The sequence below is a fragment of the Chanos chanos genome, chromosome 9, assembly GCF_902362185.1.
Source record: "Chanos chanos chromosome 9, fChaCha1.1, whole genome shotgun sequence".
NCBI lineage: Eukaryota > Metazoa > Chordata > Actinopteri > Gonorynchiformes > Chanidae > Chanos > Chanos chanos.
Genome location: NC_044503.1, coordinates 8,797,220 through 8,824,979, shown reverse-complemented (window position 1 = coordinate 8,824,979; position 27,760 = coordinate 8,797,220). Strand labels below are relative to the sequence as shown.

General features: G+C 40.9%; 1 protein-coding gene across 1 annotated transcript in view; it reads right to left on the bottom strand.

Annotated features, from left to right (window-relative positions):
• obscna (obscurin, cytoskeletal calmodulin and titin-interacting RhoGEF a) overlaps window positions 1–24,794 on the bottom strand; it is a gene marked incomplete at its 5' end in the record, with an annotated part of 32,335 nt that extends 7,541 nt beyond the window's left edge. The window contains 54 exon segments of the mRNA XM_030784375.1: window positions 46–214; window positions 469–581; window positions 2,991–3,096; window positions 3,286–3,415; window positions 3,535–3,637; window positions 3,760–3,927; window positions 4,062–4,175; window positions 4,273–4,450; window positions 4,718–4,876; window positions 5,021–5,185; window positions 5,275–5,382; window positions 5,620–5,779; window positions 5,929–6,102; window positions 6,342–6,436; window positions 6,513–6,713; window positions 6,790–6,899; window positions 7,017–7,120; window positions 7,275–7,332; window positions 7,474–9,471; window positions 9,602–9,868; window positions 9,999–10,265; window positions 10,443–10,709; window positions 11,162–11,428; window positions 11,641–11,907; window positions 12,155–12,486; window positions 12,488–12,932; window positions 13,087–13,344; window positions 13,454–13,732; window positions 14,064–14,333; window positions 14,600–14,866; window positions 14,987–15,253; window positions 15,513–15,779; window positions 16,029–16,295; window positions 16,518–16,784; window positions 16,919–17,185; window positions 17,273–17,539; window positions 17,704–17,970; window positions 18,081–18,347; window positions 18,572–18,838; window positions 18,980–19,246; window positions 19,358–19,624; window positions 19,733–19,996; window positions 20,145–20,417; window positions 20,522–20,788; window positions 21,050–21,316; window positions 21,404–21,673; window positions 21,785–22,051; window positions 22,178–22,441; window positions 22,702–22,968; window positions 23,092–23,361; window positions 23,546–23,812; window positions 23,892–23,996; window positions 24,239–24,400; window positions 24,524–24,794. Coding sequence (XP_030640235.1) covers window positions 46–214; window positions 469–581; window positions 2,991–3,096; window positions 3,286–3,415; window positions 3,535–3,637; window positions 3,760–3,927; window positions 4,062–4,175; window positions 4,273–4,450; window positions 4,718–4,876; window positions 5,021–5,185; window positions 5,275–5,382; window positions 5,620–5,779; window positions 5,929–6,102; window positions 6,342–6,436; window positions 6,513–6,713; window positions 6,790–6,899; window positions 7,017–7,120; window positions 7,275–7,332; window positions 7,474–9,471; window positions 9,602–9,868; window positions 9,999–10,265; window positions 10,443–10,709; window positions 11,162–11,428; window positions 11,641–11,907; window positions 12,155–12,486; window positions 12,488–12,932; window positions 13,087–13,344; window positions 13,454–13,732; window positions 14,064–14,333; window positions 14,600–14,866; window positions 14,987–15,253; window positions 15,513–15,779; window positions 16,029–16,295; window positions 16,518–16,784; window positions 16,919–17,185; window positions 17,273–17,539; window positions 17,704–17,970; window positions 18,081–18,347; window positions 18,572–18,838; window positions 18,980–19,246; window positions 19,358–19,624; window positions 19,733–19,996; window positions 20,145–20,417; window positions 20,522–20,788; window positions 21,050–21,316; window positions 21,404–21,673; window positions 21,785–22,051; window positions 22,178–22,441; window positions 22,702–22,968; window positions 23,092–23,361; window positions 23,546–23,812; window positions 23,892–23,996; window positions 24,239–24,400; window positions 24,524–24,794 — 13,750 coding nt within the window.
• Window positions 24,795–27,760: the final 2,966 nt, after the last annotated feature.

Below are 27,760 nucleotides of genomic sequence, written 5' to 3'. Positions count from 1 at the left end.
GGCAAAAAGTTCAAATGGTGCTTTTGGTCTATGGTGAGTTCTAACCTGTGTTTACTGTGAGCTGGGCATGGCAGGATGCTTGTCCTAAGCTGTTCTTGGCTGAACAAGTGTAGGTGCCAGAGTCCTCACAGTCCGTGCCCAGCAAAGTAAGAGAGCAGCGGGCCCCTTTCTGGACTACCTCTGTATGTTCACTGGCTAAGACTTCAACCCCATCCTCCAATCACAGGAGAGATAAATATTAAATAGGTTCCTCACAACAATTTGTGGGAAGTAAAAGACATATAAACATATCAATCAAAATTTCAAAATAACTAGTGTATTTTCCAAATACACTACAGGCCGTGGTATTTAAATAAAGCCTGATATCCGCATATTGCTTTGACTACTTCAGCAAAGTGTTCTATAAATTATTATTCATTAGCTATGAACAGAGGCCATCAATAGTGGTAAACTACACCTATAATGTACCTTATACCAGTGAATCTCTGGTGTAGGTTGACCGGTGATGATGGCAGTAAATGTTGCGGGCTGGCCAGGCCTGATACACAGGTCCTCTGTAGGTACATGAACACAGGGTGGACCTGAGGAAACACAAAATGGTGACTAAGTGAAATTTGTCTTTTTACAAATGTAATTTGTAATGGTGTAATTGTTTGGGACCACACATCAAACTACACATTTACATGTTGAAATTTCCTCCTCTGAATCCGAGACCAGTGGTTTCTTCTCGGGTTTTACTTGTGCCCATTCCTCTTCTACATCCTTCAGTGCCTCTCCTGCCATGACTGTGTTATCAGTCTGAGCTTCTCCAATACCAGAGGCAGCTCTGCTTAGAAAACCGTTTTATTTGGGGTATATAGTATCATAATGCTGGTTTTTGGTGGATAGATTTTGAACAGCTCATCTAAAGTGATCTTGTGATGAAACAGAAACTCTGAGCGTGGTTGCTATAAAAGACTCACTGCTCAGGGTATCCAGGCTGGAGGAGCAATTTGCAGATGGAAGTTGGACTGAAGTCCATCTGGAGCCAGTTTTTGACCAAGGTACCAGACCAGCTTTCGGAGCTCGACTCTGCAGGCAGAGTAAGATTACTTACCATCTCTCAGTTGTCAGTATGCCTACTGGGCCCTATTATCTGCCCATGACTAATCATTTAGGTAGTCTGATACAAGACAAATTTATTCTGTCATTATTGGGACATCTTCATACCCTAAATGTGGCAATACAAAGAGATTAATAATATTACATTTATAATGTTACATTCACTTGGCAGGATCTGATTTGTCAAATATTCTGCTCTGAACTAAATTCACTAAATTTACCTCCTCATATGTGCTGAGGTCTATGTTACTGAACAAGTCCTCTACACAATTAAACTATTAATAGTGGTGGAAAATGAGAGCTTACCTTTACGCTTAACTGGAGCACAAATGTCTTGCATGAAAACGCAAGATTTTTGCAATTGCAAAAAAAGCATATATCATCACAAAACAGAAACATATGCCTGTAGCATAGGAGGGCAAGCAGCGTGGAGCCCTCCTGGAGCGCTTGAGTCCAAGCACATAACCAGCTCAGTTGAGAGGAATGGTGCTGTTAGCTTGGCATGCACAGGTGACAAAAGAAACAGATAAAGAGATGAAAAGAAAGAGAGACACAGACAGACACAGAAAGACACAGATGGAGAGACAGGCAGAAAGAGACAGACATAGATATAAAAGGGAAGGATGAAGTAACATGCACAGAGCAGGGCGTCTCTGTATTCATGAACATAGGACACTTACATGATGATGGCTCTGATTGGCACTTTAGTCTCCTGTTCTGGGACTAAAAAGGAAGTGGGATGGAGAGTATGGGATCAAAGAGGATGTGTGAATGAACATGACTGACAGGTATCCAAAAGCCACTGATGAACCACTTATGCCACACATGTGAACTGTAGCATAAAGTGCATTCTGATAGATGAGGAGGTATGGAAATCTAGGTATGATGAAGAATTCTACAGCATTCTCTGTACCAATGGCATGCACTAAAAGACATGTAATACTTTAAAAGTATACAGAAATGGCATTTTAAGATTATATTGTATTACACTATGAATAATCAAATATTTGTATGTAACACAGACGAAGGAGGAATATGTGGTCAGTATACTGGGCTTTTGATGGAATGAAGGAAAACATAGGTGAGTACATGCTTCTTTGATCATAAGAAATGCTCTTGGTAATCTTCCATGGTTTTAAACAACTCTAAAACCCTTCCAAGATCACATACTGATTTCTTCCAACACAGTTAATCATGGGAAATTGAATACATGAAAAAACACATACAAAAAACAAGCAAATATTACTCAATATATATTAATGTATTTTTCATTAATATGTATGTTCTCTCGGTTGTTCATGGCTTCCAGATTACAGGCCCCATGCCAAAGGGTTAGACATATGGAATGAGATTGAGGGTGTCTGGGGATGAAAGAACCTGATTTGAACATGAGAGGATGACTGATGTTGGACCAGAGGCAAATGGGGAACAGGATGTGATTGTGGTATGTGCTCCTTCAAGCCAATTTGGGACCACTAAAGATCTCCCCACGCCATAACACACACACACGCACAAAAAAAGACGATCGCATCTCACTTCATGAAAAGCACTTCAGTGAGCGGAATCTTTATTTTCACTTAGTGACGTTCAAGATTTCAGCAAAAAAGGAAGAAAAACACAGTAAAGACGAAATATTCAACAGGTTAAATAGTGGTCATTAATCAGTTTCATTTCTTGAAACTAAACTCTGATTTATACTATTTCCCAAAGGAGATTGACTATGCTAGTAATATATCATATATCCTACTCTTTTATTTCCAAATCTACTTCAATAATATTTATAAAATGTTTAAGACTAACATACATGTAATAACCATTAACACCCCTGCCGACCCTCAAAATAAAAAACATCATAGTGCAGTTACCTGTTCTTGTATGTATATCCCTACCTGGGGTAGCAGTGGGCTCTGATTGGTCCAGGGTTGTGTCCGTCACCGTGGTGGATGCAGAGCACAGCGTAGCTTTACACTTGGCACTGCCATGCTCATTCCAGAGCTACAGAGTCAAGAATATAGAACATGGTCATAAAAATGTGCAGATATAGGACACACGAAGTGAGCCAGTAGTCAAATAGCAGCCACATGAAGCAGATACTTATACTCTACTATATACCACACCAAATCCTTTACCACAAGGGGCACGTTTTGTGAGTAGAAAAGTCACAGAGGGTAGTATTCCAAGTACCTCACATTCATATTGACCCAGGTCTGCCTCTCCAGAATTCTTTATGGTGAGCACAAGAACTCCAGTAAATACATCGCCCTGAATTTGATATTTCTTCCCATCCTCAAGCTGCTTGCCATTTTTAAACCATCTGCAAAAATTATGAAAACGTATCAGCTTATCGAATAATCCACACAAGTAAATACACATGTACGTGATAATTGAATAAAAAAACCCCAAAAACTAATATTTCAAAGCCACAAAGCATACCTGACTCTAGGGAAGGGAGTCGTTTCTGTGGAGCACCTAAACTGCATGTCCTGGCCGTTCACCAGCTGGGTGTTCTGCAGTTTAGATGTGAAGCTTGGAGGAACTGCAAAGTATGCATATTTTAGAGATCTGGTCTTTTCACTCCTTTTACACCTTTTCATTGCATTAAACATTTCACCATACACTTGAACTCATCAAACAAATCTGATTCTAACAGAAACACACCATTCACCACAATCTTAGCGAGTGTGCTGGCATTGCCCATGGGGTTGGAAGCATAGCACATGTACTGGCCCGAGTCTTCTATGGTGCTGTTGGTCAAGACAAGATAGCAGGCACCAGTGTTCCCCTCAGAAATTATATGATGTTCATCATCCTTCACCGCAAAACCATCTAAGAAAAGCAAAAGGCCAGAGAGTCTTACTTGGTTGTATGTAGGTGTTCTCCACAACTCCAAAAACAAGCTTACAATTATCACTCAATCAAGAGTTCTGTGTAAAGTCTTCAATAAGATAGCATGTATTCACCTTTGTACCAGTTTACAACTGGTTTTGGAGCTCCAGTGACTTTGCAGGCAAGTTTCACAGTCTGTCCAAGCTTCGTTGTAGAGTCAGCAAGAGGTAGTTCAAAGCATGGAGCGCCTGAAAATGCGAACAGTGAACCAGTCAACTGATTAGTCTTATACTCAGTTATACCATTAATGTCATATTATGTTTTGATAAAGTCAGTATTACTCACTCCAGGCAGGGAGCTTGCTGTTTTGCTGTATCTCTCTGAAGTCTTTCAGCCAGGACAGTTTGAGGAGAATGGAGCGAGCCAACAAGGTGATCTTCCTCACTGTGCCCCGATGTTCATGCCACAGCCCTAAAGCTCTGTCATCCACCTCCACCGTGTCTTTCACATCAACATCGCTTAACTATGAGAAAGTCAAGAGACCTAAGTACTCACAGGTGCATCTGCTTAGCTCTGTTGATTCTGTGTTTCAGCTGTTTTTTAGTTCTTGCCAGCAACATTCTGGACATACTCTACAAAAGTTGAGCCAAAGCATCTGTTGTGCTGCTTTGTAACAAGTTCTAATGCCAAAAGTGCAATGCAAACTAGATCGATTTGAACCCTTTTTTCCCCTTATGAAGTTGATTATCTGGCACAATGTTTGGGCGTCAGCATGTAACATAAATTGTACCTTCATTTTGGTCTTGAATATATAAGCCTCTGTATGTGTGCTCGGGTCTCTCTTTAATTTGCAGAAAATGACACAGTCTTTGAATAAAAAGACATGGCGGTGATGCCCTCTGAGGGATAACTTGGTTCCAGGAGAATCTTCCCAAACAGTAAAAGTGCCCTGTTGAGTGAAACACCCAGCATATCGGTAATTCATAGTTGTAATTAATCAGAACACTAAACATTACTTACAGATGGCGCTGGTATATGCTGGGAGTGGTCTAAACAGTCTAGGCTAATAACTTCGGAAATACAAATGGAGTACCTGACGAACTGGCTCTCCGAGTGCTTGTAGAGGTGCAGGGTAGTTCTCTATCATGGACATGTGCAGCAAGTTATCTGCACGCCAGGGCAAGCTGGACACAACTGAAAAGGCATCTTCGAGCAGACAACAACTCTGGCCATTTTTAGCTTTGTTTCTAATCAGCTCCTACAAATGGATAAATCCACACTTAGTACTGCTTCTCATATAACAGTGTACTATTGTGATTCATGATTACCAAGGGGCTGTGATCTAACCTTGAGCAGGGTCTTATATGTTTGTATTCTCTCCAAAGGTCTCTGTAAATAGGTGCTGACACTGCAGACTCTGTATCTCAGATGGCTCAGTTCAATGTCTACATATTGCTGAAGCACAATGACAGAGAACAAATGAGGAGGCCAGGGTATCATGTTAATGTTTTGTCTTGATGTTATACTACCTGGAATAAACATTAAGCTTTCAATCCTTATGTATAATAGGACAAGATGAACTGACATGGAACGAACACTGTTACAGAAATGTATTTACTCTCAGTCGTAAACCCCAGCTACTTCCATTACTTTTTGCTTTTAGATAGTTTGAAAGTACTATTTTGCCAATACCTTGAAGAAATGCTGTGTGTTTTTATCTGAGATGTATGCTTCTGCTTGTGACTGACTCAGCATGTACTGAAGATACATCTCAAAGTCTGAGGCATGGCTGACAAAGCACATAGCCACATCATCATCTGTGGTGCACTCCCTTAGTTTGGGTTGAAGAAGCCTGTAAGATAGAGGAAAGCAGTTGTTTTTTTTACGAAGATTCAACAAAGCACATGTAAATGTTTAAAGAGCATGAGTGTCTTTTCTGGATTATTCCACGAACTGGAAAACTGAACGGAAAAGTGGATAATAAGTTGAATTGATCTGTACCTTTTGTGGAAGTTGGCAATGTCTCTGATATTGCGGAATATGTACTCTTTTTGACTGAGGATAGTGAGAGGAACATGAGAGCCTGTCTCGATGTATTGTAGGTGGTGACCCACGAAGAAGCTAATTTCCTCTACAAATTCTTTTTCTCCGTCGAGAAGACCATTGATCAATTGGCTGAGAAGAGACAAGGGGGAGTTAGATGCTTGAGCACCGAATACAAAACAGCCACATGGGCAAAAAGAGACATAAGACAAAAACAGATGCTTATAAGCAGGCAAAATTACAATTATTATCATTATGCCTGGGACACTGGAGATTTTTTGCCTTTTTTCAGATGCCAACTAACTTTGTTTCCATGCTGCTTTCCAACCAAATACAGCCTCTTCGTATTTTTCAATGTCAGTCTGACTCACCTAACAATTTCCCAGAACTCATTCCTTGTTGGCTTTTTCCTTCCTCTGTCAGGAGTGTCTTTTCCCTCTTGTTCTTGGGCCAATGAAAACAGCTCCTTGAGGGGAAGATCATTGAAACAGTTAGTATAAAAAATGGATAATGGACAAATGTACTCTGGGGCAGTATCATACCTTCGTTTTCTTCTCAAGGTAAGCCGGAGATACCCATCCTTGACGGGAAGGGGTGGTTTTGCTTGGTTTGGTGCGGATCAACCATCTCACGGGATGGGCTGAGTCTAGGACTTCCACATACTGACCCTCTTTCAGCACAAATGTTTCTTTGTTGGCTCCAGTGGGGTGGCAGTCGGCCTTGGTCACATAGATATCAAACGTCTAAAGAGCAAGAGAAGGCCTTCAAGTAAATGCAGTTAACTTGAAGGTATTATATGCATAGGGTAAGTCAATATACCTCTCCTCTTTCCTCATCACCATCTGACTCAGATAGGGACTCTATTTTGGCAGATAGCTTATGGGAGTGTGGATGTTTGGGAGAAGGCGTTCTGGGCATTATTTCAACACCTGCAATCAATAAACATGTACATGTTCAGATCCATAATACAGAGAGAGAGTAACAAATGCTGTAGCATTAGACAATGGATGCAAAAAAACAACAAATAAAAAAAAAACCTGACTGACCTTTGACCTTCAACTGTGCAGCTGTCTTTTCTGTTAGTGGGCCAACACTTCTTTGGTCTTCTGAAATATGACTGCTAGCTTTTGTCTTTTCCACTCCCTTCTCCCTTTGGGAAAACATTAGTATTGCAAATGCACAAAACAATGCATTATCATCTCTGTAAATAGGATGGGTAATTAAATGAATTCACCTGTTAATTATACTGCAAGTTTGATTCATGAACTGAGATAACTATGGTTCAGCAATTAAGTCAAACTCACCGAGACACATATCCTGGTTCTACATCAGGAGCAGTGTCATAATCAGAGGGACAAGAGACTAGAAAATGATAAACAGATCATCTGCTGAAAGTTGGATTCAAACTCATAGTTTATCAGAAATCCTGTCCAGGAATTTTGTTAATAGAAATTCATTTACATTGTGCTGTGGACAGTTCTTTCTTCGGATGTGATCACTTACCTGAACTTGCTGAAATAAGACTTTTCCTTTTCTCTTGGATCATGCTATAAGTGTCATCCACAGGTAGATTGTAGACCAGCCGCAGAGCCTCTCCTTCAAGGTCTGATTTCAGAACTGTCTCATTCTCAGAGACAGAGTCTGGTGTTAGTTTCTGTGAGCTCTGAACTGATGGTTCCTGGGAAGATTTGACTGTTACATTCCCATTGTAGCTAATGGTGCCAAACTTGTTGTCCACTTTACACGTGTAGACCCCTGTGTCTTTGGTAGTAGCATTGGTGATTACAAGTATGCACCTACCATCTTCATTGTAGCTGAAGTGATATTGTTTCCCAGGCTTTATCTCTTCACCATCCTTCAGCCAGCACACCAAACTGACCTTACCCCCCACAATGCACTCAAGACGAATAGTGCCATTGATCCCAACCGTCTGGTTCTTGAAAACCTGCTTAAAGACGGGCCGCATGTCCTTGCGGGTTTTGTAACCCTTGAAGGCAGCCTGGATCTTGATGGCTGCCTCAAGCATTTCTGACTCTTCCTGCACACTTAGATCCATACCTGTGACTTTCTGTTCAGTATCCTCAGGCATCACTTCTATAGGGACACTTGTGTCCATGCATGCAGCTCCCTGCTCATCATCACCTGTTAGTATCTGCTCTTGAGCTTGTGTCCTGTACTTGGTGGACAACTTTGGAACTGTTCCCTCAAGGACGGATGCTTTTCTTTTCTGGTAGTTAACATCCATTTTTGGAGCACTGTGATCAATATCCTCTGTGACTGCCCCCTCAGGTTGAATGGTGTCAATTTTATGTGTCTCCCCATGTTTTACTCCTTGTGTAACTGGCTCATCCTTTACACTTAAATCCATACCTGTGACTCTCTGCTCAATATCCTCTGTCATCTCGTCTTTATGTTGATTGGTGAGGTTGGTTTCTATTTCTGGAACTTCATCTTTATGAATCTCTTCCTTCCTGTTTTCCTGATCTTCTACATCCCTGTTTGAAATGTTCTGCTCAGCATACTGTGGCATCTTATCCTTGGTTGTGCTGGTGATGTTAGCGAATTTATTGGCAATTTCTCCTTCATGGACGGCCTTTTCCTTGTTTTTCAAGTCACTTGAAACCGTGATCTCAGGGGAAAGAACCCCACTAAATAATTCCTCCTCTTTTCTACTTTTCTGATTTCTGTCACTTGCCATATTTGGCTTGTCATAACCTGTCACAGTTTGCGCTTCTAATGCTCTCTTGTGCTCAATTTCCTCAGTTTTCTTCTCAGCGAGTTCCAAACTGTCCACCTCCAATGCCTCTGAGATGGTGTTAACAGATGGTTCCCAGATTACATATTCCTTCTTTGACTCAAAAACAGGGGTTTGTTTTCCATGAGGGGCACTGGGCTGTGATATCTTCCCTTTAGAGCGGGGTGGAGCCTTAGGGGCACTTGTGTCCATGCAAGGAGCTTTCTGCTCAACATCAGCTGCTATTATTTGATCTTTAGCTTGTTTGCTGTGCTCGGTGGACAACTCTGGTATTTCTCCCTCTCGAGTGACTGACATCCTTCTTTTCTGGTAGTTTACATCCATTTTTGGAGCACTATGGTCAATATCCTCTGTGATCACCCCCTCAGGCTGGATGGTAAGGTTTTTATGTGCCTCTTTATGTGTTACTGTTTGAGGAACTGGCTTAATGCTTTTTTGGTCTCCTGGATCTGGGGCAGGAGATGGGAGCAGACTAGATTCACTCGGCACCTTGACTGTTTCATCACTCACATTTTGTCTCACTATGGTTTTCTTCCTGATCTCAATTTCATTCATTTTTTTCTCTTCAAGGTGCAGTTTTTTACCCTCTTTAGCCTCTGTCATGGTCTGCACCGCTGGTTCCATGGTCAGAGCCTGTTTCCTTGATTCAGAATCAATGTCCTGTTCATCAGAAATGGACCTGGACTTTGAAATCTTTCCTTTGGAACGGGGTGGTACCAGGGGAATACTTTTGCTTCTTGGTGGAGCTACCAAATGACAACAAAACATGGTACAAAGCAACAGGTTAGCATAAGGCAAATCCAATTTGAAGCAATAACATATTATTAAAATCAGTACTTTAATCAGTGCAGCTGTTGATCAAAGGAATCCATGTACCTTGCACTACTACCGATGCTGTCGTTTCCTGTCCAACTGCACAGCATTTGTAAACACCACTGTCCTGAATATTAAGGTCATAAATTTGAAGATGAAGTTCACAGCCATCCTGCATCATTGCATACTTCTTGCCAGGCTTCAGCAGTTCTGCACCTTTCTTCCACTGCACTGCAACTCCAGGTTTTGAGATCTCACAGTGAAGTAAGGCACTTTCACCCTCCTCAACCTCCTGATGCTGAAGCTCCTTAGAGAAGACCAATGGTTCCTCTGGAGAAAGCATGAAATAAACATGATATCTTGTTGAACTGTGTTTCTTTAACCATGTTGTGTTTTCCTGTGTGCACATACAAAAAACACACGTATAAAGAATACCTTGTTTCTCTCAAAGTCTACATACCTTTAATGGCAATAGAAGCTGTTGTCTCTAGGCCACCAATACAGCATTTATAAACGCCACTGTCCTGACTATTCAGATCATGGATTTGAAGCTGAAGTTCACAACCCTCCTGCTTCATCTCATACTTTTTGCCAGGCCTCAGTGGCACTGATCCTTTCTTCCACTGCACTGCACCTCCAGGTTTTGAAATCTCACAGCGCAGGAAAGCACTTTCGCCCTCATTAAATTCCTGGCTTTGGAGATCCTTTCGGAAGAATGTGGGTTGCTCTGGAAAAAGCACAGGAAATGAATACAATATCCAAATCTCTTTGAATAGTTAGTAAAAAATGGGGCCGCCATGTTTCTACTGTTCTATTCACACGTGCTCAAATTCACGTTGTCCTATTTACACAGAAAGAGTGCATTTGCAAAAAAAGAGTGTTAGATCAAATGTAATCCTCATACCTTTCACAGTAATAGAAGCTGTTGTCTCCAGACTCTCAGCACAGCATTTATAAACACCACTGTCCTGACTATTCAGATCATAAATTTGAAGCTGAAGTTCACAACCCTCCTGCTTCATCTCATACTTTTTGCCAGGCTTCAGTAGCACCGATCCTTTCTTCCACTGCACTGCAGCTCCAGGTTTTGAGATCTCACAGCACAGGAGAGCACTCTCACCCTCGTCAAGCTCCAGGCTCTGGAGCTCTCTCTGGAAGAACATAGGTTTCTCTGAAAGAGATTAATGAAACGAGTATACCAAAAAATGTGAATGTAAGGTGAAAGTATACTGTTTTTTACGCAAAGGTCATGATACACTGATACACAGTCATATGGCCTGATATAATATGTCAGAACACAACTGACTCACAGTTTGTATGCTGTAAAAAACAAGTCTTCATTTTAAGTATACATGTCGTCAATCAGATGCACTGGTGTAAGTAACTAAATTGTGTTTATAGATGTTGAATACCATGTACTTATCTAATCTGAAGTAAAAGCAGGGGAGAGAAGCAAGAAAGAATTTGTCTGAAAAATAGTCTGTTTTATTATTTCAGTAAAATGTAAGCTTTCAAGCAATATAGTAGTTGAACATATCAAACTGTTTGAGCAACAGCAAAAGTAGAGTGAATGTGACAATCCTACATCTAGATAGACAAATATTTTGGAAATACAATATATACCTTTCACTACAATAGATGCTGTGGATACCTGACCACTTGCACAACATTTATAGACACCACTGTCTTGACTGCTCAGATCATGGATCAGAAGTTGAAGCTCAGAGCCGTCCTGCTTCATTTCATATTTCTTCCCAGGCTTTAGAAGCAATGTTCCTTTCTTCCACTGGGCAGGAACTCCAGCTTTAGAAAGTGCACAGCACAGGGAGGCGGTTTTACCCTCCTCTATCTCTTGGCTTTGGAGATCTTTGCAGAAGAAAAGTTGTTGCTCTGGAAACAACAAAGCAATCATATTTCAATCATGGTGTAACACCTGTGGGACTCATTATTCACTGGACAGTGTAAATATCAAAAAGAATAAAAGCATCCGTTTTACTTGACAAGACTATCTTTTGGATAACAACAAGAATATATAGAATTGTTTATACTGTATTTGCTATTCGGTGAAGAAGAATTCATTTAGTTCAGCAAACTGTATATACCTTTGACTTTAACTGAAGCTGTAGTGACCAGCCTACCAACACAGCATTTGTAAACACCACTATCCTGACTGGTAAGATCATGGATTTGAAGTTGAAGTCCACAGCCCTCCTGTTTCATCTCATACTTCTTCCCTGGCTTCAGTAGCAATGCTCCTTTCTTCCATTGCACCACAACTCCAGGTTTCGACAGCTCACAGCATAGGAAAGCAGCCCCGCCCTCCTCTACCTGTTGGCTCTGAAGCTCTTCTCGGAAGAAGAGAGGTTGCTCTGGAAACAGAAGGAAAGCGGCCACGGACAATGTTTTCGGCAAAAATTCTTGACATTTTTTTACCCCACGTTTTATGTTTTAAGATGAAAATCAATCCATAGAACTGGTTCTATTGATTGAAATGAGAATCTATAAAACTGATGATGACGATGAGATATTTCCAGTAAATCGAGAAGGAAATAATGGCAGACACATCGTCTTTGATTTGTTTTCTTAAAAGTACATTTTCGGGTGGAGTTGATTTACCTTTTACTGTAATAGACGCTGTTGTCTCCAGGTCCCCCGCGCAGCATTTATACACACCACTATCTTGACAACTCAGATTGTGGATTTGAAGCTGTAATTCACAACCCTCCTGCTTCATCTTATATTTCTCGCCAGGTTTCAGCAGTACTGCTCCTTTCCTCCACTGCACTGCAACTCCGGGTTTTGAGAGCTCACAACACAGAAAAGCACTTTCACCCTCTTCAAACTCCTGGCTTTGGAGCTTCTCACAGAAAAACAAGGGTTGCTCTGGAAAAAAAAGTGAACTATGCAAAATCTCTAGAGCCCAGTAACAAATCCTAATTAAATATATAACAAAGTAAATCTACACATTGAAACAATATGTTAAGGTCTTACTCTGTTACTAGAACTGGATGAATGATCTCTGAATATTAAGTAGGAAATATTATTTTGCTCTCACAACACCCATAATGCTTTTGAATCATTATTGCGAAACAGAGCCATATGATAGAGCGCAGTAAGACATGCATACCCTTAACGACAATAGAAGCTGCTGTCTCCAGGCCATCCGCACAGCATTTGTAAACACCAGTGTCCTGAATGTTAAGATCATGAATTTGAAGCTGAAGTTCACAACCCTCCTGTGTCATCTCATATTTTTTCCCAGGTTTCAGAAACACCATCCCTTTCTTCCACTGTACTTGAACGGGAGGTTTCGAGAGCGCACATCTCATGAAGGCAGATTCACCCTCTTCTCTGTCCTGGCTTTGGAGCTCCTCACAGAAGAATGGAGGATGTTCTAGGGTAAAAAAAAGAGTCATGTTTATATACAATAGAATCTGCATTTACTGTATTTTACTTTAAATATAGTAAATTTCAGGTGTGGTTGATGTACTGACACAGCTCTTTCAAGGGAGAGCTAAAATAAAATGAAACTAGGTGTTGTTCTTTACCTTTGACAGTAAGGGCAGCACTACACTGCATATCTCCTGTATCACACATATACAGCCCAGCATCCTCTTTTCCTACACTATGAATCAGGAGAAGGTTGCGCTTCCCCTCTTTACGTGGCTCAAACTTCTCGCCAGCCAAGAGAGTCACATTGTTCCTTTTCCAAGTAACAGGGGTTCGGTCATCAGAGGTGATGCAGCACAAGGTGGCTGTCTCACCTTCATAAATGACAGTGTCCTTCAATTTCTCCTCAATCAACACTAGAGAGGAGATAATGAGCCACAATTAATAAACAGTTGAACAGAAACACCTGTGTAATTTTACTAAAAGCCAAAACAAACTTAAGGCTATCTCTGTCCTCAGTCTCACCTTTGGGTTTGCTCATGACTCGTAGACGGGCAGATGTCTTTTCTTCACCCACTGTGAAAGTGACCACTCCTGACTCTTCTGCAGTGGTCATGGTGAGGATCAGGTGATGTTCACATCCTCGACAGCTCATTTGATTCATCTCATTCTTCTGCAGGATGCTGGAGCCAAGCCACCACACTCCATCTTTGATATCCTCATGTGATAGTTCACATACAAAGTGGGCATCCTCCCCTGCTGTAACTGTGATGTCCCTTAGTCCTCTCACAATCCTCACTCGCTCTGGGAGGGAGATATAAACAAAATTAGAATGAATATCGCTGCTGTGGACAAGAGCAAGAACTGTTGCTAAAGGTATGCTATATAAACAAGCCCCTAATTTCAATCAAAACTCAAACAAACAAAGATATTGGCCTTATGAAAACGATTTGTGAGCAAATACCTTACACAGCTGGACAGGTCTCAAGAAAGGCTGAATGTTAAATTTCTGCCTATGTCCACGGCTTCATAACTGTTCATACCAATAAAAATAACTCTCACCTCCTGTTTCAGTTTTAATGGTCAGAAAACTCCATGTACTGGGGAAGGAATGATTGGGATAAGCAGAATTTACCTATGACTTTGAGTGTTGCCGAAGTCTTCTTGCCCCTTGTGCTGCAAGTGTACACACCAGCATCCTCTGCTGTCACACTTCTGATCTCTAGCTGCTGAGTTGAGCCTTTCTGCTGCAAGGTAAATCGTCCACCCTGTGTGATTAGATTTGAGTCTTTCCTCCACGTCACTGGGACATTGGGGCTGGAGAGCAGGCAACTGAAGAGGACAGAGTTGCCCTCAGTCATCTCCTGATTTTCCAGTTCCTTCTCAAAGTACACAGAGGGAGCAGCTGCAAAAAAAAAAAAAAAAAAACAGTGTCTCACAGTCATTGCAGTACATAAGCTTTGTTGCATTTTTCAGTTGCTAGGAAGTAGGAAGACAATTCCACATTAAAGTTACACAGAATTTTACCTCATAATCTTCTCCACTACATATACCTCAGTTTTGCATGAAATTTAGTTTGTAATCCAAGCAATTTCAGTTTGCAAAATTTGCTTCGTGTAACTGGTTATGTGCACATGAACAGAAAAACAAGGCAAACAATATAAAACTTACCTCGTACATTCACTTCAGCAGTGGTCTTTTGATCTCCAATTACACAGCTGTATTCCCCAACATCTTTAGGAAGAACATTCTTTATTTTTAACTCAGCAATCTGTCCCTCCTGTTTTATTAGGTATTTGCCACCAGAGGCAAGTGATTCTTCACCTTTCAACCAGTCCACTGGAACCCCAGCTTTAGAAAGCTCACAGCGCAGGACTACAACACCGCCCTCAGGTGCCTCTTGGTTCTTCAGATTTTGCTTGAATGTCACTGGTGTAGCTGAAGGTTAAGAGCAAGACACCCAACAGAAAAAAAAGTTTCATTACATTTTTGAAGTTGCTGCTATGGATTAAGTGACAATGTCAGAGCATGCAGATATCATAAGTAGCTTGATTTTACCAGTCACTTTGATGGTGGCTTTAGTCTTCTGATCTCCACAAACACAGCTATAGATCCCACTGTCCTCTGGCATGGCTCTCTTAATAATCAGCTCCATTGTCGCATCCCTTTGCTTCATCTGATACTTCACTCCAGGCTTGAGAAGCTCCTCACCTTTTCTCCATTCCACTGGCACTCCAGCCTTAGAGAGCTCACAGAGTAAGCTGATAGTGTTCTCCTCTTCCACCTCTTGGTTCTTCAGCTTGACTTTGAAGGTGATAGGTGGAACTAAGGATAGACACCAATAGCAAATGATATACACATCAGTATGTCACGAAACTTCACCAAACTTTGGCGAATTGCAAATCAACTGTGTACTTTACAAAATATTCTACCAAAAAAGGTTTCTCCCATTAGATTACCTGAGTTTATTTGAAAGGCAAATATATTGCACACATTGCAAAAGAATTCATTCAAAAGAACAATTTTCTTCAAAACATTATGTGAGATTAGTTAAATTGTTCTGATAAAAACTAATCTGTCTTACCCTTGACAGTGAGATCTGCAGTGGATTCAGAATCCTTACTTTTACAGGTATACTTTCCTGAGTCACTTTCTTCGACGTTCTGTATTACAAGTTTGGTGAATTTACCCTCTTGCCTCATTTCGTATTTGTCCCCGGACTTCAGAACAACTCTTCCTTTCCTCCACTCAACTGGAGCTCCAGGTTTAGAGAGCTCGCAGCAAAACTCTGCACTGCTACCCTCTTTGGATACCTGGTTTTGGAGCTCTCGTTTGAATGTGACAGGAAGAGCTGGAGACCGGCACATAGTTTTCATGATTAAGAATTAATCTCTTTGGGGGAATTTCAGCATAATGTTGTTATTCACTGTGCTTTATGTATATTATATTTCATTCATATTTAGGGGGGGGGGGGGGGGGGGGGGGGGGCATTTAAAATTTCTATGTGCAATAACAAAGAGCAATAGTAAAATGAAATGAAATGAAAAAAATGCAAATTTTAAAAATGACGGCCATTACAAATGGTTCTAATGGAACTAACCTTTCACTTTGACTTCAGCAGTTGTCTTTTGGTCTCCAACGGTACAGCAGTACTTCCCAGTGTCCTCCAGTGACAAGTACTTAATGAGCATTTCAGCAGTTCTTCCTTCAGTTCTCATCTGGTACTTTTCATCAAGCCTCAGAGCCTCTTGGCCCTTCCACCACTTTACTACAGCTCCCGGTTTGGAAAGTTCACAGCGCAAAGTGACAGAGTTGCCTTCGACAACTTCTTGGCTCCTCAGATTTTGTTTGAAAGTCACAGGGAGAGCTGTGAAAATATGGGATTACATTAATTAACAGAATAAAATGTCAGGCAGCTGACTAGCCCAAATCCTCTGCAGCAGAAATTCAAAAAAACATACAAGGTTAGAGTCATGCTAAGTCTTAAAGACACTATTCTACCTGGAAGACTTCACCTAATCTGTGGCATATAGAGATGGGCAAAATAAAGATATACACTCTGCTCTACATCATCAAACGGCCTCCATACCATTGATTTTGATGGTGGCTTCAGTCTTCTGGTCTGTGAACACACAACTGTAGGCTCCACTATCCTCAGGGGTTGCCTTTCTAATAACCAGTTCCATCTTAGCTCCCATTTGTCTCATCTGATACTTCTCTCCAGAGTTGAGAAGTTCCTCTCCCTTGTACCAGTCAACTGCTACTCCTGCCTTTGAAAGCTCACAGCGTAAGGTGACACTGTTTCCCTCTTGAACCTCTTGGTTCTTCAGTTCTTGTTTGAAAGTGACAGGGAGAGCTGCGGAAAATCATGACAAGAGTCATCCCTTTAGGACTCTCTGATACCCCCAAAATATCTAGTAACCAGAATATACCACACTGTGTATTAATCCCATTTAGTGACACTTTCGTGGAAAAAGTAACACATCCTACCATCGACTTTTACGGTGGCTTCAGTCTTCTGGTCTCCACACACACAGCTATACACTCCACTATCTTCAGGCAATGCTTTTCTAATGAACAGCTCTGCAGATGCATCCTTCTGCCTCAGCTGATACTTTTCCCCAGATCTTAGTATTTCCTCTCCTTTTCGCCACTCTACACGAACGCCAGCTTTCGACAGCACACAGCGTAAATTTATGCTGTTACCCTCCTCAGTTTTCTGGCCGTTCAGCATTTGTTTAAAAGTGGCGGGGAGTGCTAAAAATGAAGGGCAGATGAAAACAATGTCACAAAGAAGCTGTACTTTTTTTTTTTTTTTCAAATTCCTAATACGAACGGTCTTACCCTCTACTGTAAGTTCAGCAGTGGACTGTGCATCCTTGCTTTTACATGAATATTTTCCAGAGTCGTCTTCTCCAATGTCATGTATCACAAGTTTAGTAAACTTGCCATCTTGTCTCATCTCATATTTTTCTCCAGACCCCAGAATTACTCTTCCTTTCCTCCATTCAACAGGGGCCCCAGGTTTGGACAGCTCACAGCTAAACACTGCACTACCCCCCTCTTTGGATATCTGATCCTGGAGTTCTTGTTTGAATGTTACTGGAAGACCTGTGGAAACATGGACATAATTAACAGGCAAAGTTAATTTTATGATACATGTATTGTCCTCTGACATCTGTTATATGTACTATTTTATTTTGCTATCTGAAAGTTAATCGGAGGTGATACAAGAAGTCTTTCATGTACTTGACTGAAATTAATTTTGAACATACCCTTAACTTTAATTTCAGCTGTAGTCCTTTGGTTTCCTGTGACACAGCTGTACACTCCACCATCCTCTGGGACAACATTCTTAATTTCCATCTCTGCACTCGTTCTACTCTGTCTCATCTCGTACTTTCCTCCAGGTATGAGCTGCTCGTCACCCTTCCACCATTCCACTGGAACTCTAGTTTTAGAGAGCTCACAGCGTAGGATCACATTATTTCCCTCTAAGGCTTCCTGATTCTTCAAATTTTGTTTGAACGTGGCAGGCACACCTGAACGACCATATTATGACATACTAAATCAGCTGTGCTTGAGAATTTTGCAAAAGAATTATTTTGGCATGCCTTACAGAACAATGTATACTGAAGCATGCAATTCCTACCAACAACTTTAATGGTGGCTTTGGTCTTCTGATCTCCATATACACATCTGTATATTCCACTGTCCTCTGGAACTACTTCACTAATAATCAGCTCGACTGTCGAACCCCTCTGCCTCATCTGATATTTTTCTCCAGACTGTAACTGCTCCTCTCCATTCCACCACTCCACAAGAACACCAGCTTTGGAGAGTTCACAGCACAGGGTCACAGTCTTACCCTCTTCTACCACCTGGTTCTTCAGCCTTTCCTTAAATGTCACAGGTTGACCTGCACAACAGAGAGCAATAGTGGTAAAATTTTTATTTGCTTATTTTTTAACAAGTAGTTTGTTCTGTTCTGTTTTGAGCCTTGTTAAAAGCTTCATAATAATGTTGTGAACCCATCCATTGATTAAAAATATTATGTAACATTTTCCTAAAATATGCCGAGTACAAGAACACTGCTCATTAATAAATAGAGTAATCACTACAGTAATACTATGGTTCACTTACTGATAACTGTAAGACTGGCTCCTGTTTTAAGACTGCCACATGAACAGCTGTAGACCCCGTTGTCCTCACGTCTCAGGTCGAAGATCTTCAGTTCCAAAACAGAGTCTCTTTGTCTCATCTGATACTTTTCTCCAGATTTGAGCACCTCCTCTCCTTTTCTCCATTCCACAGGAGCTCCAGTTTTTGAAAGCTCACAACGGAGGGTGATACTATTACCCTCTTCTCCAACTTGGTTTTTTAGTTTTTGTGTGAAAGTAATGGGCTGAGCTGAAGAAACACATAAACACGGTGCTAAATCATGTGCCCCAGGATTCAAAGTTTATTCCCTCTCAGTTTGTCCATTACACTGTGTTTCACAATTAAACATATCTGTGATATTTCGCAATTGAATATATTTACGATGTTTACCTTTCACTTTGATGGTAGCTGAGGTTCTCTGTTCTCCGCACACACAGCGATAGATGCCACTGTCCTCAGGCAGTGCATTCCTGATAATCAGCTCCATTATAGATACTACTTGCCTCATCTGATACTTTTCCCCAGACTTCAGCAGTTCCTCTCCTTTCCACCACTCCACTGGAGCTCCAGCTTTGGAGAGCTCACAACGTAGTGTCACGTTCTTCCCTTCCTCAGCCTCTTGATTCTTCAGCTCTTTTATGAAGGTTATAGGTGAAGCTGAAAGAAATAGATAAAGACTGTTGTCTGAAACAATTCTGCAAATTTTGTTTTGAAACTTTGCTTACCAAAAATTGTTTTGAACAGTCCAATCCTACCACTCCACTTTACCATGGACTGTGACTGTGCCCATTGTTCTTTGGTCCCGGCAAATGCAAGTGTAGTTTCCCGTATCCTCCGGCTTCAAATTGTTGATCGTAAGAGAGATGTAAGACTTCCTCTGTTTCATTTGATACTTCTCACCACATCTCAGTGTTTCTGCTCCTCTTCTCCATATGAATGGAATTCCAGGTATGGAGAATTCACAAGCCAATGTCACACTCTCATCCTCTTTTGCATCCTGATTCTGGAGCTTTCTAGTAAACTCAGCAGGTACAGCTTAAAGAAGAACAGCAAATGTTTCAAAAAGCAATGTCCAATCAACGCCACGTGACAGAATCTGCACACTGAATTTCCATATGACATTCAAGAGAGATAGATCCATACCTTTAACTGTGACAGTAGCCTTGGTACTCACTGACCCTGCGTCGCACTCATATACTCCTGCATCAGACTCTCTGATATCATGGATAGTCAGTTTTGCTTCATTTCCTGAGCGACTTGCAAAGAACTTAGAGGAACACCATACTAAGCACCCATCTTTATACCACACGATGTGGCATGGCTTGGAGGTCTTGCATGTCAGTACTAAACTGCCTCCTTCAATTGCCTCTGTGTCCTCCAGTGCTTTGACAATTGTGGGGCGTCTCTCTATAAATATAGGCTTAGGTCAGATTCCACAGAGATTACCAAGTTCAAATCTGGCCGATTTTTCAGTTAGATTTTACATTCCTCTATACATGTCTGAAAGTCAGTGGTCTCATTTTAAATCTTTGCCATTGTTTCCGACATCACTTACCTCTGACTAATAGTGAGGCATAAGATCTCTTGTCTCCAGCTTCAAAGGTGATGGTGCCAGTGTCTTTGCGTTCCAGATGTTTGATGGTAAGGGTATGGTATCCTCCTGGAATCATTTTGATCTCATTAAGGTCATTGATGTAGAGCTGGGTCTCATCAAGATACCATTTAACATCAGTGTAGTCACTTGGACATATTCTGCACTTGAAGATTGCTGTGTCCCTCTCTAAACACTCGATGTCCTCAAGTTCATCCAGAATGATTACTTTCTGCCCTGTGGGAACAAACAAGAAATGTAATAAATTACTTCAGAAAATGTAACAAGGGCAGATACTCTGTGATTTGTAGTCCTATTTTGCTCTTTCTCTCTGATCTCACCATGTACTGTGAGTAAGGCCCTGCTCTGCATCGTTCCCACATCACAGGTGTAGACATCACTGTCGTTCCGTTCCAAACTGAAGATGGTGAGCGAGAGAACAACTCCCTTCTGCTTCATCAAATATTTCTTGCCAGCACTGAGAACCACCATACCCTTCAGCCAGGTCACTTTTGTGGCTGGCCGCCTAGTCTCACACTCCAGAATCACCATGCTCTTCTCCTCTGCACAGACATCCCGTAGCTCCTTGGCGAATGTGTGCTGTAGATCTAAATGGTACGAGGGTTCTGTGATTTCCACTTTAAATACATCACACATACTATTTATTATTACAATTGAAATTAAAATTGTGTCCTTCTCGTAATATAGTGTTCAAGGGACTGGACTATATATTTACTCTTGAAAACTGTGAAAAGTCTGACTGTGTAATAATCCATTAAGTAAATCCAACTCTTATGTTATTGCTGAAATTATCTTCATTTCCAAATTTGAATGGTAATATGCAAAGAAACAGATGAAAAGTTTCTTACCTCTAACTTCTAACCTTGCTCTGGTGGCAATCCCATCTGCCTCACAGCAGTACTCTCCAGAGTCCATGACTGTTGCATTGTGGACAATCAGTCTTACCAGGTGGTTCTTTTGGCTGATTTCAAACTTTGGGCTCACTCTTATGAAGCGTCCATTTTTTAGCCACTTTACTGTAGCCTCAGGCTTTGTTATCTCACAGCTAAGCTCTGCATCCTCTCCTGGAGTTGCCTTAACATTTAGCATATCCCTGAACACCCTCACAGGCTTTTCTGAGAAGAAAAGACACATTAAGACCAAGTCATTCAACTTGGTCTATGGATCTCTCTCAAGAACTCATAAAAGAGCTAAGCACTTACCTTTGACGAATAGCATGGTCCTACAGCTTAGTTCTTTTATGGTGAATACAACTTCCCCGGCATCAGACACAATCACATCTTGGATGATCATTATGTATCTACGACCCTTACTGGCAACAAAAATCCGGCCATTGCTGATAACAGGTTGATTGTTCAAGGTCCATAAAGCCTCGTCAATGAGCTCATGAGACACTACACACTCAAAAGTGCAGTCCTCCCCCTCAAGGACAGTTGTTGTCCTCAGGCGCTTAGTAATAGTGATATGCAGGTCTTGACAGAACATGGAATTAAGATCAAAATATTAAAAGTGCAGCCCTTATCTTAAGTTTAGTAACAAGAACAACATGATGATGATGGGGAAAAAAAAAAAAAAAGATTTACCACGAACAGTGAGTTTGGCCTTAGTCTGGCTGGTTCCCAGATCACAGGTATATTCTCCTGCATCATCTTTGCTAAGTTTATGAATGATCAGGGCCAGGGACTTTCCCATGTGGAGAAGCTCAAGCTTGTCAGTGGCTTTCAGGACTGTACCATCTTTCCTCCAAATGGGGGATACATTGGATTTAGAGACTTCACATTGTAAGCAGGCTTTACCACGTTCTTCCCCCACCACATCCTCCAAAGACCGGAGGAATACAGCTGGTCTTTCTAAAAGACACAGACACAACATCCCCTTTTAGTCAGTGGACATTTTACATAGGAGACATATCAATTAAGAAAGTAAGTCCTCACGAAAGATCCCATTGTACCTTTCAGTGCTGATGACAACCTTACCTTTGACCCTAAGAAAAGTGGACTCACTGAGCCCAATGGTTTTGAAGGTAATTCTGCTCTCCTGAGGGAGCAAGCGTTTGAGGATGAGGCTATGCACCTTTCCATTGCTCTGGATCTTATTGATGTGATTAGTGTGAAGCACTTTATCATTGAGAAGCCACTGAACACTGGGAGACTCATGGTTCAGTTCACATGTAAACACTGCTGTGCCATCTTCTTCCACTTCCACATGGTCCAGGTGCCTTACTATCTTCAGTCTTTTTACTGTAGTACATAGCATATCAGTTACACAATAAGCAAAACAAAAGTTAAAAAACACATAAAAAACAGCTCTTCCATGCTTGAAAAAATATGCTTTGAAACCAGTTGTGTCTCACAGCAAATTTGTGTTAGTAGAGCATTTTTTGCCATGTGGTCTTATCCATCATGTAATTCAAACTGACAGTTGAAATTGCTGTTTTTACAAATCATTTTAACTAAATCAATACACATTGTATGTCTTTTTAATCCACATTATCCCTCACCTTCCACACTGACCCTGCCCTTGCTTTCTGACCCCCCAGCTACACAGCTGTACTCTCCAGAATCAGCTGCCTTTAGGCCCTGGATGGTCATCTGAGCACTGTTCTTCTCCTGCTTCATGATGTACTTGCTCGAGTTCTGTAAGAGGGTTCTACCTTTGAACCAACGTACCACTCTAGGTGAGGGGGCAAACCCACAGCTCAGAATAACTGAGCTGTTCTCTTTGGCCTCCACATCCACAATGGGCTGGACAACCACCAATGGACGCTCTGCAGAGGTAGGATACGGGCCCAAGACATGTACCATAAAGCAATTCTTACTTGAATAATCTGAAGAAAATATATTAAATATGTTCAGCTGGCTCAGTGTGTCTGAAAGTGCTGTGTTCTTACCTGTAACCGTTAGTTGTGCAGTTGACTTACTTTTGCCAGAAGTGAACTGCACCGTTCCACACATGTTACTGTTGGTGTTGGTAAAGGTGAGTCGGTGCAGAGTTCCTTCCCTCTCAATCCTGACCTCCTGACTGGGAATCAGGAGTTCCCCATTCAGAGTCCACTTTGGTGGTCTCTCACACTTGATGCTGGTGTGCACCTGGAAACGGGCCGGGCTAGGCTCCATGACCTCCACTGACTTCAACCCATGCACAATACTGATGGCCTGCTCTGCAAGGATGGACATCATTCCTGCTGTATAAGCGCCCTTGCTCAAAAGGATTTTTGTTACAGTTATTTCAAATTTTGGCCACAATAAATGTTCCAGAGAACACACAGACCACAATCAGTTCCCTAGCATTTGAACATAGAAATCCCCTCTGCAGATTAATCAAATATGAGTTGAGTATCTCACCCTCCACCAGTAGTTGGCAGGATGTTTTATCATCAACAGCATCGCAGGTGAAGATGTCCTCATCAGATGAGCCTACATCATCAATAGTGAGCTGCCTATAGACTCCATCACTGTGCACTTGGTACTTCCTGTTGGGCATGATTTCACGTCTATTTTTGTACCATGTCACTTCTGCATTTGCACGGGAGACCTGGCATTCCAGCAGGGCACGATGTTTGTACATGGCAATCTTAACCTTGAGGGGCTTCACTATCTGAACTGGGAGTTCTGTAATAACAAGTTAAGTCAAACATGAATGATATTTGCAGGCATCAGCTACAATGATACAGTTGTGTGTGACCATTACCTTCCACTCTTAACATTGCTGTTGAGGAAACCCGCTCTGCTGTGAATCTGATTTCACCAGCATCTTCAGGTTTGACAGCCTTGAAGGTCAGCGAATGAGTTTTCCCTATATTTAGCAAGAAGACATGTCCGTGATGTTATACGAGTGTGTAACTACAGATATTATTTGTTTCCTTCCCTCTGAACCTTACCCAGTTGGTAACCAACTTTAATGCAAAATATCTTGTCATCATGAATATACACACATGAGCTGTTCTTAACGTATGTTGAAATCTACATCAAAATTATGAGAGATCTTTATACATACATGTTCTTTTACATGCATGTTCACTTGAAAAACGCACTCACCCTCTTTTCTGAATTTAATAGTGTCCCCATTTTTTAGTCTGCTATCGTTCCTGTACCATTTTCCATCGACATCATCAAAGTTGACCTCACACACAAATGTTGCACTCTCCTTTTCAGTTACACATACATGAGACAGTTCTTTCAAGATCTTTATGTCTCTGGCTGGAAAGGAACATAATGAACAGTGGGTGACAGCAAAATCAAAAAGAGAACTATTTTCAGTGACTACTTTCATGTTTTTTTTTTTTGTAGAGAAAACTCCAAGATGTCATTGATTGTTAATACCTATGACAGTGAGAGTAGCAGAGGTTTGAATCCCATCAGCCTGGAAGCAGATCAAGCCCATGTCAGCCAGAGTGACCCGTGTCAGGGTGAGAGTGTGCCTTTTTCCCTGTGCACCAATACGGCAGGTAGGCTTTGATTTGAACCTGACTCCATCCTTGGTCCATAGGCCCTGCACATATGCATGGCTAAGGGCTACCTCAAATGAGCAGGATTCTGTCTCAGACACTGTTATATCCTCAAGGCCCTTAACTACCTGGATCTTTTTCACTGAAATGAAGACAAAAAAGTGTTTGCATATAAGTCATTAATGATTTTTTAAACATGTTGTACACACTTACACACTTAGGACTGATCAAATGACACGAGGGGACATAGATACAACTTGATTAACAAAAACTGACAATTATAATTTCATTTCATTTCATTTAACTCATTTTAAATTGAACAAATGCTTTTCAGTTAAGTTCGCAGTGGAATCTGTATGGAAGCACAAATGTGACAGGATAGAAATCAAAGTGATCCTTACATTCCATGTTTGGTCTCCCATTCATGATGCCTCTCACAGACTGTCAGAAAATGTTTGCTTCAGTCACCATGGGGCTTCACCGAACTTTGAAAAAAGAGTTTAAGATTCACTTTCATCTTGTTTAACCTGAAAACATCTCCATAAAATGACTTTAACGTAACATATCCAGCAGTTTCTCATTGTGGTAAATTGTATTAGCTCGTATGCTACTTTCAGCAAGAACCATGGTAGTAGAAACAAATCAACTACTAGCGGTTGCAAAACAAAAGGCACAGAATATGTAACAGATGTTTATTTTTGGACAAAAGTCATTCTACTGCTTCTAGATTACAGCTGTAGCACTCACTAACATTCTAGGAAGATTTGGACAGATTAAGGACAGAGTTGGCACCTGCAACTTCAATAATACTGATGGAGATGTCTGCATGGCTTGGCAGTTAAAAATTTTTTCAGCTTCTCATGTGACAGACTGTTATTGTTCAACTCTGCTATATTACAAGGCAGGCTCTTTATTTGCAAAAAAAAAAAAAAACATGAATGAGCTTTCAGTAACTGCTTTGAGTTACTCATTCTATATGGTAATTGGATAATAACATCAGCACCATAGCAACGCATTTGCTGCACTGAGCTTAATGAACTCATGTGTCATGGCCCATCAAATCCTGTCATTTCATGAATACGTGGACTCAAACTCAACAAAATGAAGTCCTCCTGTTTCAACAATTAACACTAGAGGAAAATATCACTAAAAGTGAATTTTGATTCCATTCGGGTTGTGTGAAAGCTTGCGAAAGCTGTAAACGGTCAACCATTCTTGATTTATTTATTGTTAACTTAAATACACAAATGCTTTGAAAAGCAGAAATCATAAAAATCAATAATAAGACAAGCGTTGACACAAATACAGGAGACATCGTTTGATTTCTGTCAAATTGTTCTAGGCTTAAAAAAAAGGAAAGGAAAAAAGAAAAATTACAACCCTGAGTTCTACTCACCTACTGTTCTCAGCTGAATCATGGGAATTTGAAACCATCCTCACACAAAGATCCAAAAATGACACCTCTCACTGGGGAAAATAATGAGAACAAAATGCTTATAGACATAAGAAGTTTATCCAAGCTCTGTCTTCTTTCATGCAAATCCCCAAAGATTAACAACAAAAGTTTGGCCAGAGTTTTGCCTGCCTAGGTCAGTGTTCTATCCCCATCCCGTGAAACGGACGCCTGGGGGACTTTTTTCTTTTTTTCAATGTTGGTAAAGCCTAATGCCAAACAGCTGACATGTCTCTCCTCACACTCTCTTCTCCAAAATAGCCTCATGTATTTATACATAAAGACAGCAACATTGCTGTAGGCTCTGCCAAATCTCATCTACAGTCACCGTTATCATTATTTGAGGAAGTTAAAATCAAAACAACTTCCCATTTTTATTAGATTTTGCTTCTGTATTCTGTATGTTTCTATAATAATGTTCAGTTATTACTCTGAAATAGTGAAAAAAATGTATTCATGTGTAATCTCATTTGTGCACATCAGAGTTAAAGAAAACTGTCTTCACATAAAAGAAAAAACACACATTCTGGGGAGTGCGCAGATGCAGATGTCACAAATCTGCCAGTTAATGAACACTCAACACAAAATCAGGGAATAAATCAGATCAAAGCCCTTCGGTATGGCTTTGTTTCTGTGGAGAAATTCAACATTTTTGACACAACTTAGGGCTTGTAAGCGAATCACAACTCTTTTTGCAATAATGTAAATCCGATAGATCGGTGTTGTATCAAACACATGTCAAGCTTTTGCCAACAATGACATGTTTTTTTCTTCCAAAGACGTACATATTTAGAGGTGACCCACATTCCATAAAATCGACGGTAGCTGAAGTTCTTTCACTTTGAGCCATATTCCTGGGAGACTCGCCAGGATGGCCTGAGTTGAAAGGTCAAGAGAGATTAAGGGGGATCCTCTGTGTCATTTCCCCATGGCTTCACTCGCTGGCCCAACCCTCTGACTAAATCTCCATATAAGTGTGCAATGCGCCCAGAGCGAGCACTGTTATTGGACCTGTCACATGACAAGATGTATAGGACTCCTGCTGAAAACTCTCAAGCCTCAAAAGAGTAAGATCACAGACTGCTTTAGGTGCAGTATGTATGTGCTTGACTGATAAGCCCAAAAATCAAAGCAATCTTGACTTGTCTTTGGATTCAGTGAATTCATCAAGGATACTGGTAGCACAAAAAAAAAAAAAAAAAAACCATCATGTGACCCTTTCACATCTTGTAGACATTATTACAACAGCATTTCAGTATCAACTAGGAACATTCAGTCTGAAAGAACTGATTATCAGCTAGGATATAAGTGTCTTGTGAGGTCTTCTTCTTCCGGTTTCGCAGTGCACAGGTTGCAGCAGCTTTTGCGGCTCCCGAAACAGTGCTATGTTTATTTATTCATTCATTAGTTTATGTTAGTTTCAAGTTTATTCATAATTTTCACTCTTTTCATGTACACATGTGTCTGTACATTGTGTTAATAACAATAAAATTGAATTGAATTCTCCTTCTGAAGTATTAGATGAGGAAACGAGACTTCAGTGTTGTTCTTTTCATGCTGTATGATTGACGGGCACATGTGTGAGAGAGACTGTGAAGCTCTGCAGTAATCCTCACTTCACTGTAAAGCTTGTCAGAGTGAAATGTCTATCCAGCATCA